Below are 17261 nucleotides of genomic sequence, written 5' to 3'. Positions count from 1 at the left end.
TGATTAGATTTTAGGATTTTGAATTTATAAATTATTTATATTTTAAGATTTTATACAATTTTACATAAATAAAATGAATTTATATTTATAAATTAAAAAAATAAAATTATTCAAATAAATTCATATAATTGTTTTTATTAATTAACTTTTTTTTAGTGCTTTTGTTTATTATTTTAAATAAATTTTATATAAAAATAATATTAATGGTCATGTTCAGAATTTCGTCTCGCTATTTGTTTTATCTTAGACTATTTTACGAATTTTGAAAAAAAGTTTAGAAAATAAGGCTTTATAGATTATTCCATAACTTATTATCTCGTTAATATTTAATGGAAATTCAATCCTAAATTTATTTAACTTTTTTCAATTTTTAATAATCTTGCTACTAATAATGAGTGACAACATCATTTTTTAACATTTATAGATTCATTTAACAAAATCTATTATAATAATGTATTAGTATAATAAACCCCTAAATATAATGCTTAATTCCAAAAACATGGAGGTCCAACCCATGCTAATGTCTAGAATCTCTATATTTAAGATCAAGTCAAAGTCAATAGCTCAACTAAGGAGGTCCAACCAGAGACCCGACTCAACAACCGGCCCAAGATCCATGAAGAAAACATGTGGAACCTCTTTAGAAGCTTCTAGCCGAGGACCTTGAAGAAGATGGGGAAGACTCTCATTTTGAATTTCAAAAAACAAGTTCATGAGATATAAGCTAAATTTCAAGTCATGACATTTAACTTCCTAAAGAATGTAATGTAAGTTTGTTAGCTCCCTCAAGATTCCTAAAAAAAATTAGGTAAATTTGTTAGCTCCCTCAAAACTATGTAAAAGTTGTTAGTGCCCATGGGTTTTAGGGTTTACCTTAGCTATGCCTAATGCCTATATAAACACTACATAGGTCATTGACCAAAGAATCCGAAGTTTTCATAAGCTCACACGCCCTTAGACCTTCCCCAATCCGAAATTCATCACCCACATTTACTCCCCACTTTTACAACCTAAGCAAAACACCATTACAATCTAGTATTCTAATACTTTTTTTATAACATTCAAAAATATTAAATACTAAGGATACATTTTTTTAGTCATTTAAAATGTTTGTGGTAGCTGGTGTTAGTGATTCTGTGATTTCAATTAGGGAAAAACTTAGAGGAAAGATCGGACATACAAAAGTGAAAAGATATTGGCCTGGTAAGGCTCCAGAATGGGCAGATGAAGTAGAAGAAGAAGATGAGGATATTAGAATTGATAAAGCCTTTCCAAGTCATGAAGATTTGGAGATTCAGAAACGGGATGATGATCCTCGTTTACGTCGTTTGGCTGAGAGTAGGATGGACGAAGATGTGAGAGCTGATCACAGTCGACGTATTAGACAAGCTGAGATTGTATAAACAACAGCTAGCAGAAGAGGAAAGCAGCAACATGCATGAAGGGCTAGATTTAGAGGATGATGATGATGATTCTTCTTTAGAGGAAAGGAGGAGGGGAATTAGAGAGAAGAATCTTCAGAGGCAACACGAAGAAGTTGCTCCTCCCATTCAAGAAGAAGAGGAGGAAGATGAAGTAGAATCTGAATACGAGACTGATTCTGAGGAAGAAAGGACAGGTATGGCAATGGTGAAGCTTGTCTTTGTAGCTAAATCAGAAAGAGATACTATAGCTGAGCGTGAAGAACTGGCCCTTGAAGAAAGAAAAGCGGAGACAAAGCAAATTGTGGTTGAAGAGATCCGTAAGGATGTAGAAATCCAAAAGAACATAGAGCTGGAGGCTGCAAATGCAGAAGAAACAAACGAGGCAGAGGAATATGAAGCGTGGAAGGGGAGAGAAATCGCCAGGATCAAAAGGGATAGAGACGCCGTATTGAAAGAAAGACAAGAGATTGAGAGGAAGAATCCGAAAACTACTGCTGCTCCTCCGTCGAAGCAAAAATGGAGGAGGTTCATGCAAAAGTATTACCATAAAGGTGCTTTCTTCCAGTCAACTTCTAATGAGACTATATTTAGACGCGATTTCTCGTCGCCAACTGGAGAAGATAAGATGGACAAGATTATATTGCCAATGGTCATGCAGGTCAAGCACTGAAGAAATAATTGATGAATATTGTTAAGGGTAAATAAGTATTGTTAAGAACAGTTAATTAACTGTTAAGAATTGTTAAAAGTGCAGTTAATTAACTGCTAAGATTTGTTAGAAGTGTTGTTAGGAACAGTTAAGTAACTGCTAGAAGTTTTAAATAACTGAAAGTACAGGGACCACTTTGTATAAGTATAAATACACTATTAAGAGAAATAAAATTTATTGGATCATATTTTCTCATTTCACTTTTCTCATTTCTTCCAGCTGATTCTTACATCTATAGTCATCTTGTAAACAAATTCAGATTGAATTTGTTCATGGTATCAGAGCCTAGTTGAGTGAAGAAAGAAGATTAATTCGAAGTTACTCAAGACATGACATCCAATTTCGTAACTCCGCAAGTAAGCCCTAACCCTAACTCAAGCCCTAACGAAAATCCGATGCTATTTCCGTCAATCCCTATTGTTCCAATTCCGATTTTGACAAATCCAGTCCAGATTCCTGTTGATACACCGATTCCGATCGTCAACCACATGCCAGCAAAAAGAAAATACAACAATGATCCACTTATCATTCATTCAGCTGATCATCCTGGTCTCTACATTACTACAGGGATTCTTACTGGTAGGGAAACCTACTTTGGATGGAGTTTAAGTGTCAAACTAGCATTACAAGCCAAAATCAAGATAGGTTTCATTGATGGCTCTTATCCGCAACCAAAGGAAATTGATGAATGTGATCAATGAGGAATTGTAGATGCTCTTGTAAGAGCATGGATTATGAATACGATCGAACCAAAGATTGCAAGAAGATTCCAGTCAAAGAAAACAAGTCGTGATCTATGGCTTGAAGTAAAATCTCGCTATGAAGGCAACAATGGACCGAGAAGGTATGGATTACAAAAGGATATAAGCTTCGTGCAACAAGCAGATCTAGATCTTGAAGAATATTACTCTAAGGTAAGGCTTCTATGGGATGAGATGATGGGATTGAAACCACTCGTAGATGTAGATGTCAAGGAATGAAAAATGATTGTGATGGATGTTTTCTTGAAGCACAAATGCTTCAAGATGATGAAGAGCTGAAACTATTACAATTTCTAATGGGACTAGAGGAGAGGTACGAGTATGTGAAGGATCAGATTCTGCTTCAAGATCCTTGGCCAGACGTTTACAAATCATTCACAATGCTACAGAATGTGGAAAAGAAATCAAAACAGAAGAGGCCTTACCAAGAGTCAGCAATGATAATGAAAGAAGAAAACTCAAAGACTGTAAATCAGTTTATTGAAAAGAGTAAGAACAAAAATGCATATTGTTCTCACTGTGGAGGAAAAGGACATATCAAGGAAGGTTGTTTCAAGCTTGTAGGCTACCCTGAATGGTGGAAACAACCTAAAGAAGGAACTGTGAAGAGAAAGAACACAGGAATTGCAGTAAATTCAGCTGCTAAAAAAGAAGATGTTGAAGACATGTCGATGGAGGAATATCGAATGTATAAACAGTTTCTGAAAAATATGCGAGAGATTAAGAATAAAGGAAGTGGCTCCACTTCCTCTGCAGGTAAGTCAACTTATCATAATTCATTTAATTTGAATATATTTGATTATAACCTTAGCATGAATGAACATATAGGCATAGAAAATAAATGGTTAATTGATTCTAGAGCATCATGCCATATATGTAACAACAAAAGTTTTTATACTGATATTAAAAATCTTGATTTGACTAAGACAATGTACTTAGCAGATGGAACTTGTAGAAACATAACTAAAATAAGAACAGTGAAACTTTTTGAGAACTTTGAACTTAGGGATGTATTATTTGCACCTTCTTTCAAATATTGTTTAATAGCAGTATCCAAACTTACAAAAGAAAAACAGATGAACTGTATTTTCTCAGAATCCAATTGTTTTTTGCAGGACCTTAATAAAGAGGTCAAAGTGAGTATTGGGAAAAGGATTGGAAATCTATATTTTCTTGAAGACAATCCATCTTTGAACAATTTTTTCTTTCATTTCAATTCTGTTAATAATGTTGTTGATTTCTCTCTTTTCCATAAGAGACTTGGACACCCAGCAGATGGTGTATTAAAATCTGTATTTCCTGACTTGGTTAATAAAAAAATTCATTGCTCCACATGTCCTCTTGCAAAAATGCAAAGATTACCTTTCAAACAAAGTGTCTCTAAAACTAAGAAAATATTTGAATTAATACATGTTGATATATGGGAACCATATCGAGAACCGTCCATTATAGATTCACCATATATGTTGACTATAGTGGATGATTTCTCTAGGTGTACTTGGATTTTTTTAATTTCAAACAAGATTCTTGTATTTGATAAATTACAGTTTTTTATGTTAATGGTTAAAAACCAATATGATACCACTATTAAAGTTATTAGAACAGATAATAGAACTGAATTCTTGAATGAAAAATGTTCAGATTTGTTTAATTTTTTAGGAATTGTTCATCAAACCTCTTGTACATATTCACCACAACAAAATGGTGTAGTTGAAAGGAAACATAAACATTTGATACAAGTTGCAAGGTCATTAATGATTGAGTCAAAATTAGAATCAAAATTTTGGCCATATTCTTTATTGACTGCAGCATATCTTATTAATAGAACTCCCACAAATGTTTTAAATGGTAAAACATCAATTGAAATATTATGTGGAAAGAAACCAGAATATAAGACACTTAAAGTCTTTGAATGTATTTGTTATGCAGCAAATATTATGCCTAACAAATCAAAATTTGATAGTAGAGCTAGCAAATGTATCTTTTTAGGATATCCTTTAAATAAAAAAGGATATACAGTATACAATATCAATACTGGAGATATAAATGTCTCTAGGGATGTAGTTTTCCATGAAGAATTATATTTTTCAAAGGAATTCAAAGAAAATGAAACTGAAACATTTGAATAAAAATCATGTGAATTACCTTATTTTTTTGTTGACAATATAGAAAATTCAGATTCTGATGAGATTAATCTGGATAATCAGAATACTGAAATTATTGAAGAAAATGAAAAGTTTTTTAACTCTCCAGATTTAGAATCGGTTGATCAACCGAATGTTATTCCACAAGAAGATATACCTTCTGTAGTGTCTATTGATGTTACAAATGATAATTGTAGAAGAAGTTCTAGAAATATTAATCCACCAGTGTGGATGAAAGACTATGTTGCAAGTCAAGTTGAAATGAATGGAAAAAATAAATTAGTATATTCACCACCTTCTTTTCCATATGTTTCAACCTGTACAGATTTAAAGTATATAGAATTTCTTTGTAATATTGATCAATTCACTGAACCAGTGAATTATAAACAAGCTGTTTTAAATTCAGAATGGGTTAAGGCAATGAATGCTGAGTTAAATGCTTTAAATCAGAACAAAACTTGGACATTAACAGAATTGCCTAAAGGAAAAAAGGCAATTGGATGTCGATGGATTTATAAGACAAAATTAAATGCAAATGGAAGTATTGATAAGTACAAAGCCAGATTAATGGCAAAGGGGTATAATCAGATAGATGGAATAGATTTTCATCAAGTTTATGCTCCTGTAGCTAAAAATGTAACAATACGAGTATTGTTTGCATTGACAGCTGCAAATAAATGGTATTTACATCAAATAGATGTAAATAATGCTTTCTTACATGGTTGTCTTGAAGAAGATTTATATATGAAAATACCTGAAGGTTTTAAAGGTGCTTCACCAAAACAGGTATGTAAACTTAATAAAAGTTTATATGGATTGAAACAATCATCTAGACAATGGCATTTACAGATATCTAATATTTTGAATGATATTGGTTTTATTAAATCTGAAAATGACCATTGTTTGTTTATTAAAACTGAAGGCATTCATATCATTTGTTTGTTAATGTATGTAGATGATATTCTTATAGCAGGAAATTCATTACAACATATTAATAATGTTAAAGAAGCTATTAACAGTAGATTTCAAATTAAAGATCTAGGAAATGCTAAATATTTTTTAGGTCTTGAAATAATGCAAACTGATACAGGAATTTACATAAATCAAAGAAAGTATATACTTGATTTGGTTTCAGATTTAGGTTTGATTGGTGGTAAACCAGCTTTCACTCCTATGACTAAAGGTATTAAACTTACCAAAGAACCAATTGATGATTCTCTTTGTGATTGTGAAAAATATAGAAAATTGGTTGGAAGACTGTTATATTTGAACTTTACTAGGCCAGACATTGCTTATTCAGTTCAACAGCTTAGCCAATATATTAATAAGCCTTTTCAATCACATTTTAATGCAGCAATTCAAGTTATCAAATATTTGAAAGGAACACCATCATTGGGCTTATTTTATTCATCTCAGAATAATCTTAAAATTGCTGCTTTTTCGGATAGTGATTGGGCATCATGTTTTGACACTCGTAAATCTCTTTCTGGATATTGTATATATGCAGGGAATGCATTAATAACATGGAAGACTAAGAAACAACAAACTGTTTCTAGATCTTCAGCTGAAGCTGAATATAGGAGTATGGCAGTCACAGTTTGTGAGTTACAATGGATTAGTTTTTTGCTTGCTGATTTTAAAATGCAGATTGAATTACCAATTGTTCTTCATTGTGACAACAAAGCTGCAATGCATATAACGCAGAATCCGGTATTTCATGAACGAACAAAGCATATTGACATTGATTGTCATGTGGTAAGAAATAAGTATAAAGAAGGTTTTATTTCTTTAACACATATTGTTGCTGGTTTACAAAATGCAGATATATTTACCAAGGCACTTGAAGTCAAACAATTTCAAGAATTGAGATTCAAGTTATTTTTACAAGATTTTCATCTTGAGGGGGGAGTGAAGAAATAATTGATGAATATTGTTAAGTGTAAATAAGTGTTGTTAAGAACAGTTAATTAACTGTTAAGAATTGTTAGAGTGTTGTTAGGAGCAGTTAATTAACTGCTAAGATTTGTTAGAAGTGTTGTTAGGAGCAGTTAAGTAACTGCTAGAAGTTTTAAATAACTGAAAGTACAGGGACCACTTTATATAAGTATAAATACACTATTAAGAGAAATAAAATTTATTGGATCATATTTTCTCATTTCACTCTTCTCATATCTTCCAGCTGTCATCTTGTAAACAAATTCAGATTGAATTTGTTCAAGCACTTTGGTCGCAGCGGCAGAACTAAATGGACACATCTCGTTAACTAGGACACCACTCATTCATTTGGATCAATTGAAAACTTGAAATTTTTTAATGGGCCGACCAAATTCTCTATTTATTAGGGTTTTAGGGGACCGAGTCTTATATAAATTGTGTTACATAACATAATTTGTCATCTCATCATCTTTATAATAATTTTCTCAATAAATAGTCTCTCTTCCGGTGGACATAACTAAGTTTTATCTTAATGAACCACGTTAAATCTTTGTCTATTTATTGTTTACGTTATTCTTACGCATTTCGTTACAACAAACTAGTATTGAGGTCATATTAAGTTGACCGTTTGTTGTTCTTCAACTGAGATGACAACAGTAAACATTAAAATTGACAAGTTCACGGAGAGAAACAATTTTAACTTATAGCAGATCAAGACGCGACTTTACTAATTTGGGGACCAATGCAAATTTAAAATTTAGAAACCCTAACATAGTAAAAAGTTTTTTTTTAATTTTAATAATATAAAATGAGATATAAATGCTTTATATATTATAATACGGATAAAAAAGTTATATGTATATTGTATAATATTTATTTAATATTAAAAGAGAAAAAATAAAAAAAATAAGATTAATAATATAATACTATTAAATATTAAAAATGACAGCCCCTATAAAGGTGGGACCCTATACAATTGCATAGGTTGCCTTACCATGTCGGTCTCTGATAAGGAACGCTGAAAGTATCGTCAATAGCAGATATAATCGATGAGATAACCATTCTAGAGGAGAAGGCACTAAAGATGGCAATAGGACAATTTGGTTCAGGGAATCACATTACCATCTCCGCACTAAATCTACAAACCTTGATCCCGATGAAGATTTTAAATATAAACAATTTCTGCCCCGAACAGGGATGGGATTTCCCTGTGGTGTACCGAAACCGAAAAATAGTTTAAATTTAAAATATAAATAATAAAATAATTCATATAATTATAATTATAAATGGTCAAAATATCAATAAATTATAATTCTAATGATTGCATTAATTAAATAAGAGAAGATAAAGAATTTTTAGTAAAAAAAAGTAATAATTACATTAAATAATTATATATATTAATTATTTTAAATAACATCATTAAAAAAAAGAATGGCATATTTTTGGTTCGGGATCGGTGCGGGCATATAAATACCGCCTCTGAATCCCGGTCAACATTTTGAGTTTTTCCCGATCCCTGGTCAAAATGGGGAAAAACCGCATCAATCGGTTCAGTTCAAATACCGCAGGGCGGTTTTAAATTGTCATCTTTAAAAGGCACATTCACAATAATGGTGTGCCTTACATATGATGTCATCATCGAGGTCTTAGAGGAGGAAAATGACACTGAGTTATGGTTGAAGTTGGAGAATATCTATATAATGAAGTCTCTCACTAACAAGTTGTTTTTGAAACAAGTTTGTTCACTCTACGAATGCTAGAAGGTATTCAAATTAGAGAACACCTAAATCAATTAAATTCTGTTATGTTAGAATTAAGAATATATCGATGTTAAGGTTGATGATAAGGATTCTGCCTTAATTTTGTTACTATATTTGCCTTCATTATATAAAAAACTTTGTTAGTATATACTTGCCTTCAATGAGAAGGTGTTGTCAAGGTTTTGGGATGTCATCAGCTAATTAAACCTATAAGTACACTTTGTGCTGATAATATTTAACTTACTACTTTGTTTGCTTCTCAGACAGATGATGAGAAGGAGTATATGAGTCGAGTTTTTTATGTTAGCGTAGTAGGGAGTTTGATGTCCATGGTCTGTACAAGACCAAATCTGGCACAAGTAGTGAGCAGTGTTGTGAGCAAATTTATGGTACAACTAGGGAAGAATCACTGACAAACTGTGAAGAGAATATTCAGGTATCTACGGGAAACATTTGATGTTGGTCTCATATATGGAGGTGATACACAGTATCTGATTACTGGTTATTCAGATTTTAATTATGTTGTAAATGTTGACAGTACAAAATTTATGATTGGTTATATATTTACTCTTAGAGGTTCGATTGTTAGTTGAAAGCGACTCTGTAACCTACGATGACCTTGTCTACAACGAAAGTAGAGTACATGGCATTAACATAAACTGTTAAAGAGGATATATGACTGAAATGACTAATTAGTGATTTGGACCTACATCAGGATCAGACAACTATCTTCTGTGACAATCTGAGTGCTATATGTTTAGTCAAGAATCATGTTCATCATTAACGGGCTAAACATATTGACGTGATGTATCATTTCCTAAGGACTAAGAAAAGGATAAATGTAGAAATTGTTGGGACAATCCTACTAATATGTTCATCGGGCTGGTTCCTCATAGCAAGTTCGAACATTGTTTGGACTTGTTTAACGTTAGAAACTGTTAAGTTGTACTATGAGAAACTTTAGAAAAGAGGGATAGAGAATATGGAACATCTAGGCATTGACTAATTCATCTAGGCCATTTGGCATTGACGCATGCATCTGGATTATCCGACATCAACGAATGCATCTAGGTCATCTGACATTGACAAATGCATCTAAGTCATCTTACCTCAACGAATGCATATAGAATATCTGGGCATTGACTAATGTACCTGAGATATATGAGAGAATTCAAGTTAATGTGAAGATTTGTTGAATAGATTTGAATAGTTTAACTTTCTTAATGGGCCGACCCAATGCTCTATTTATTAGGGTTTCTGTATTAGAGTTTTAGGGGAGCGAATGTTATATTAACCCGTGTTATATACACTAGTTTGTCATGTAATAATCTTCTCAATAATAGTCTCTTTTCTGTGTGGACGTAACTAAGTTTTATCTTGGTAAACTGTTAAATCCGTATATATTTATTGTTTACGTTATTATCACGCATTTCGTTACCATATAAATAATCCGTAAGTGCTTCTTCCAAATCTTGTTTATTCTTTAGGTTTATTAGGGTTTGAAAGATTTGAGTTTTTTTTAATGCAAATGGACCTTCAATGGCCCTCTTAGGACGAAGTACTGCAAAATTGGGTGGATTGAATGCTCCCATTGCGAAACCAAAAGGTAGTAAGAAGCTGAAGGATTGGGAGAATCCTTAACCTAACACCAATAGCAGGCTATCTAGACTCCCAATCATAACCTCTGTGGCGATGATTGGTCGTCCAGAAATATTAGAATCTGGGTCTAGAATACTATCATTTTCTACAACTGGGTTGAGAATACTAGCTTTAGAGATTTCATAATGATTCAATCTTTTCAACTTATTTATCAGTAACCTAGGTTTAAGTGGTGTTTGGAACTCAATCGAATTAGAAGTTACTATAGCAAGTTGTTGATTGAATTGGCTGTAAATATGCGGACACTTATTTGTTTCAAGTTTGAAACAAGTTATCACTATCTCATCTCCAAACTAGACATTGACATAAGAACTTAAGAAGACACCAAAAACCAAATATATTAATTCCACAACAACATTAACAATGCTAAGACAGACAAGGAGGGAATCCAACTCTTTGAAAATCAAATATTTCTTTTAACATTAGAATATGGACCTCGACCTCTAAGACATTGAACAAGGCCAGCTATGAATTTACAGTGAGACAACTAGGATCGAATGAGAATGAGTGGAAGGCGACAATGAAAAATCGTCTGATGATGATTATTATATTAGGCCATGATTCCATAATTGAAATGTTATTGTGCTTTGGCAATAGACCGGCTAGACACTCCATGCAACAATTTGACAAAACCCATGAAACTTAGCTTTCCGTCGCTATGCCTTATCCAATCTTGAAGGACCGCGTGTATAGGAACCGACGGGCTAACACCTAATTCCTGCCAGATTGAAAAATAATAATAATGTCATAACTTAAGTCTTTCATCACTATAAGACCTATATGGAAACAATTCTGGTCATTTGACCAAATTAACCCCCCCAAAAAACACATGTTCACCAAAAAAGATTTAGAAAGAAAGAAGAAACTTACTGAAGCGAGTTCTTCAATGATAAGGGCCCGGTTACCATCCTTCTCGAAAAGCTCATAAGCGCAACGAGCATGTTGCTCCCATCTATCAAGAGCCTCAAGCTGATGCACGCTTAATGCAGCGGCACAGAACTCTTCAAAATCCATCCGTCGGTATTGTAATGCATTAAGCTGTGTGTCATCATATAAACAATATAAAACAATTTATTTCATTCAAAAGCATAAAACTGTATAGTATTTTGGAAAGTTCCTGAACCTGATAAAATGCTCATTTTAATTCCTAGATTTATAAAAATGGCTCAAATTATATATTGTTGATTTTCTTTTTTGTTAACTTTGTTAAGTTCTTCTGACTAATTTAGAAATATAATAATATTTAAACCAATGATTTGTGACCAAAACAAAAATGACAGTGTAAAATAATTTGAGCCATTTTTAAAAGTTAAGGCAACAAGACGAGCTTCTTTTATTTTTAATATCCATAGATGTAGTAAGAAAAACACATACAGATGCTAGAAATTCATGGACTCGAGAATCCTTCATAGCATCAGTAGCATATTTTGTCAAAGCCTGATCAGATGATTGAACAAAGAAATATCATTAGATCAAAACCCTACAACTGCAAAAAAGAGATTACATCATTTAACATGCCTTTGCTTGAACTAACCGCTTTAATGCTATCCAAACTTATGGTTCGGCTTTTGTTTGGTTCCAAAAGTGCAAATTGTTCTCTCAAATAAAATAGCTCATCCACTGTTAATGTCTTTGCTAAAGCCTGTCAGTCACAATCATGTTGAGGAGGATATAATAAGACTCGAGTCAACTATAGTTGTTCACAAATAACATAGATACCTAATATCAAATCACATGAAAAAATTATAGTACATCATAAGATATATGAGCCGATTTAAAATTTTCTATTTTGTCAATAATTTTTTGCATAATCACGAACCCATTGGAAAACCGCCTAAGTTGAAATGCGAAGCAATATTTTTTTCCGTTTGATATAAGTTGAAATTCTAAATTATGTTTCAGATTATAGCGTGATATTTTGTTTCATTTGGTACAAAAGATTATTTTCACATGATCATAATCCAGATGGTGTGCTAGCCTTCACTAAGAAAAAAAAACCTGGTCTAAAAAGAAAAAAAAAAAATTCTGATTCAGATAGTGTGAATTTTAACTTCATTTAGTATGGTTATTTTTCTTGATTATTGTGATTTTTGGCAAACATAACATGCGTAGATTTTTTCAAATTATAATCCAGATTAAAATATGTATACCAAAATAACCCATTTTTTTGCAAAATATTAGTATTTAGAACAGAAAAAAAAAATCAGAAAAATAAGCTCATTTGGCTTCCTCAACTTGTGTCGAGCTTCGTGAACTTTTGAAAAAAGGTTCAGATTACTTATTGTCATCATTTCTGGGTTAACTCCATTATGTTCATGCTACGAACTTTAGAATTACCACAATATCTTAGCCAATTATTGTGATTAAGGAGCTTCAAACAATTGATAGAGATGATTTTAAGTTAACCAATATATGACAACATAAAGTAATGTGAGCCATTTTCAATAAAAAAGCACGAAGCAAAACGAGCCTACAAGTTTGAAAAGAAAAATGAGCTCCTTTCCAAAAAACAACCATTTCAATTGATCAACTAGTAAAACTGTTGGATTGTCAAATAGAGAAATAGAGAATTTTGATATATTATTCTCATAATAGGTTGTACCTATTTACACAAACTTAGAAGTTGATTTTCCTCAATTAGAAAAAATCTGAATCCCTAAAATAACTCAACTAACATATTCATATATATATTCTTCTTTGAAAATGCTGAGTATGAAAATATGCATCTCTACATATTCATATATATCTAAAAATAAATTAGAGAATAAAATAGTATACACATATATAGCCTAGTTTGACTATCTCAACAAAAACAATAAGTAAAACTGAATTCCCTCATTCATCACCCATTGTTGATATTCACAACTAGAGATAAAAGAAAAGTTGCTCTTTACCAAAACAAGCAGATTCATCTCTATTTTGTTATCATTTAAAAACAGATGATTTGGCAAGGCATATGAGAAGGCACAATGCATGATGAAAAAAAAACTATTTTAACAGAAAAAATAAATATTCACATATGTAAAAAACACTATACTCACCCGTAAGGCAGCTTTACGAAGCGAAGATGAACGCATGTATGCCTTCATGAGCTTAAAAATCAGAATATCAAGGGGTACTTTTATGTTGTCAGATCTAATCCATGGATGACCTATAAAAAGAAAAGAAAATAATGCAAGTCCATCAAAAATGGAAGAAAAAAAAATTGCGTGAAAACTCTGAGAGTTTTCTTGTAACACATACATAAAGCTTGAGCAGCAGTTATTCTTTTACGTGGATCTTTGTTCAACAATCTTTTAACAAAGTCCTTTGCCTCGGCAGATAAAGAAGGCCATGGTAGTTCATCAAAACATGGATCCGCTTTCAGAACAGCACGAAATATTCCAGATTCCGTTCTTGCCCAAAATGGACGGCTACCACACAGTAGAATGTACACTATTACCCCTATACTCCAAACATCTGCTTCTGTATTATATGATCTATGGAGGACTTCAGGGGCTACATAATAAGCACTCCCAACAATGTCATTCAGCCTTTCATCTACAAAAAAAAATAAAGAAAAATCAGACAAAGGCAAGTATTTCAAATACAAACAATTTGAAAAGCGTACCCGGCTTCACAAAATCAGACAATCCAAAATCTATAGCTTTGAGTTGCGCATTTTCTTCCTTAGTAACAAACAGGAAATTCTGCTCATTTTGTAGGTTTACACCATCCACATATGTGAACAAAAGAGAGTTAGAAAGACCACATCAATATGAAACGAGAATTAGAAAGCAATTGAAATCTTCAATCCAAATCAGTTTACTTTAGCTGTTTGTCATTGTGGAAACCATTGAACATGAGGTTTTCATGTGTAAATGGACAAAACCTATCTGTCCAGTTTGTTCTTCTCTTAAACCTAAGTGTTGTGTTTGGTTCTGATTTGGTTTTCCATAAATGGTTGGAATATGCTATGGTTGGGTTTCATTGAGATCGGCTGTTGGCATTTGCTTGATATGCTTCGTGGCTTATTTGGAAACAAAAACCGTGCCCTTTTAAGGTAATTAATGATAATATGAATTATGTGGATGATTGGTACAGTGTAGTGAAAAGCAAACCCAGGGAATCCATTCCTAAACCTACGTTACTTCGGAATTGACATCCTCCTCCTTTTGGTACAATTAAAATCAATTTCAGTATATACAATCACTTCTACATCAAAAAGCTACTTTGGAGTTCAATTTATATTTCGGGAGGCAAATAAGGTGGCAGATTATATTACAAAGCAAGCTTGTCTTACTTTTTTATTTATTGTCCACTAGATGTTATACGAGTTTAAATACTCGTATCTGTATAGACCTTTCAAATATTTAATAATAATGATGTTTTTAGACCATATAAAAAGGTTCAGAATAAGAAAAAAAGAAGAGTATATAATTTCTTATTAGTTCAATAATGTGACAAAATGGAAACAAGAAGATGCATAATCAACTACATTATTATATCCTCATCAAGTGTCAATGCTAGTTTGATAAGAAAATGAATCGTGAAAGATATCCCTCACCTCAGGCTTAAGATCCCGGTGCACCACACCCTGGAGATGGCAAAAGGAAACCACATTCAATACTTGAATCAAGACAGCTCTTGCATCATTTTCTGAGTATTTTCCACCCCTGCCAAAAATAAAAGAGAAGAGAATAATTAAAGTGTATTATGGAAACACTTTGTACTTTTGTTTCTGGATCCAGATTCAGAAATTTATTGATTGTAATTTGTTTCTCGTTTGGATTTGGAAAATATATATGTATACTTGTTTCAAAAGGGGCCTATACAAATAACTCAAGCATTGCCCAAGTGTAAACTAGGTACCTTGACAGGATCCTATCCAGGAGCTCCCCACCTTCACATAGCCTGAAAAACACAAAATACCCAATTTCTTCAAATTTACAGGTGCTAAACATCGGATCCACTGTACTTGTCAAGAATTCTGGGATTAAATAAAGTTAAAAATAAAAGCTTACTCCATCACTATGTAAATATTCTCATTATCTTCATATGCATCATAAAATTGGACTAGATTGTTATGCCCTGTCAAAGCTCTTAAGATTTTCACCTCCCTTCTTACGTCCTCAATAGCTATGGAAGTTGTCATCTGACATCAAGAACACAAGAACTAGGGTTAACATAACAAGAAAAATCAAGTTTATTATTGGGAAACATGTACCCATCTGAATTAAAGCAGTAAAGTTAAAGCAAACCACCATTAAAGACACATTCACAGCTTCTAGCTTTAACAAAGAAATTGGCAGAACTAGAACAAATATATCATTCATCTAACATCTAGAACAAATAATCACATGGAAGGAAAAAGAATTCCAAACAGAGAAATAACTATTTATAGTAAAATTATTTGCAAACCTTTGCTTTTGGAATGATCTTGACTGCAACATCTTGCCCTTTAAGTTCACCCTTCTTAAACTTAGCCCTACATGTATGTCCAAAGTGTCCCCTTCCTACCTCAGACCCAAGCTCATACTTGTTCTCAAAATGCTTAGAAAATCCAAAGCTCTTATCAAGTGCTGCTACACTGCCCTCCACCTCATTACCTTCCGGTATAGCTGCCTCGTTTGGCTTCACGGATCCATGTCGTCGGGCCAAAAGTGCACGGATGTGCTTAGCCGGTGATGGAGGAGGGAATGGCCGCTTAAATAACCGCTTTGGAGTAGAATTCGAACTTGCATTTGCAGGAGATCTCGCCGGAGACTTCTTAGAGAACAGGTAGTGTGCAGGACTTGGACTGTAGAACGGAAAGAATGGCGATTTCTTCACATCCTCCCGCTTTTTTAGCTCATGTTGTCGGTTTTCAACAGGTATAATCTCGCCTAAGACATTCTTCTCCGGAGCAACGCCATTGTCGGAGATACTAGTCTCTGTGGCTGGCCTGGAAGTACAGATACCCATGAAAGGTCTCCTTCAATTGTTTCTAAATCCGTCTACAAAATTGATGAGAAATTCCTATATCTTTCTAGGGTTACAAGATTTATCAAAATTCATCTACTATCAGTAGAGATCTAGGAAGAGAGAGACTAGAGAGAGAGAGAGAGGAGAGTGAAGAAGATGATAAAAAGAAAACAACAATGGGGTTCACTTTAGTTGAAAAAGTACGGACACAAATTCAGTTCATCGCCAACTGAATTGAAACTAGTAAACATCTTTTTCTTAATTAAATTAATCAAAAACAATTAAAAGCCGTGCGAGTAAAAACAAAGCTACTTTGATGTACTTTTTTTTATATTACAAACAAAATTTAAATATATTAATAAAATATAATATAATCTTTATTATTTGTTTTATGTGTTAATATGAATAAAATATATAAAAATTTATTTTAGAATAAATAATTTGTGTATTCATGTATTTTTATACGTTTTTATATATATATATATATAGAATAAATAAGTTTAATTTTATTTATTTATGTATTTAAAAAAAAAAAAATCTAACATCTTTCTTAATTCAGTCTATGAAAAGATAAATAAATTTAATTATACTCATTTTTTATTTTCATATAAATAAAATATATATATATTATAAAATTTATCTTTACATAAATAATTTTATATTAACAAATAAAATAATAAAATAAGAGTTTTGACAATAAAATTATAACAAATATAATATTTTTAATGGTTACATTTTTAATACTTAATATAAGATAAATAAAAATTAAGATAATAAAATATTTTTAATAATGTACATTATTAGAGCAAGTGCATCTTTTACTCTAAACACAACTATCTATGTTATACTAGATTTTTTAACAAAAAAATCTTCAAAAAAGACCATACATCAGAGCAACTGCATCAGCTACTCTAAATCTGAGTATC

At 32.2% G+C, this 17261-nt stretch overlaps 1 protein-coding gene and 1 pseudogene across 2 annotated transcripts; one reads left to right on the top strand and one right to left on the bottom strand.

Annotated features, from left to right (window-relative positions):
- The first annotated feature begins 1103 nt into the window (after positions 1 to 1103).
- Positions 1104 to 10375, top strand: LOC124922375 (annotated as a pseudogene).
- A 336-nt stretch (positions 10376 to 10711) lies between these two features.
- On the bottom strand, positions 10712 to 16505 carry LOC124919342 (CDPK-related kinase 5-like). Of its 2 annotated transcripts, XM_047459563.1 has the most exons (11): positions 15793 to 16499; positions 15396 to 15526; positions 15244 to 15285; positions 14939 to 15047; positions 14003 to 14081; positions 13636 to 13932; positions 13434 to 13543; positions 11927 to 12034; positions 11767 to 11829; positions 11263 to 11430; positions 10712 to 11110 (listed from the first exon to the last, which is right to left on the bottom strand). In XM_047459563.1, the coding sequence occupies exons 1-11, from the start codon at positions 16333 to 16335 to the stop codon at positions 10970 to 10972; spliced, it is 1791 nt and encodes a 596-aa protein (XP_047315519.1). In that variant the 5' UTR covers positions 16336 to 16499; the 3' UTR covers positions 10712 to 10969. The 2 variants fall into 2 exon arrangements, with proteins under 2 accessions (XP_047315519.1, XP_047315520.1); XM_047459564.1 differs by lacking the exon at positions 10712 to 11110 and having other exon boundaries at positions 11288 to 11430; positions 11911 to 12034; positions 15793 to 16505.
- Positions 16506 to 17261: the final 756 nt, after the last annotated feature.

This window comes from Impatiens glandulifera, chromosome 1, assembly GCF_907164915.1.
Source record: "Impatiens glandulifera chromosome 1, dImpGla2.1, whole genome shotgun sequence".
Lineage (NCBI taxonomy): Eukaryota > Viridiplantae > Streptophyta > Magnoliopsida > Ericales > Balsaminaceae > Impatiens > Impatiens glandulifera.
Note: the sequence above shows the minus strand (reverse complement) of the source record. Positions and strands in the feature narration are given on the sequence as shown.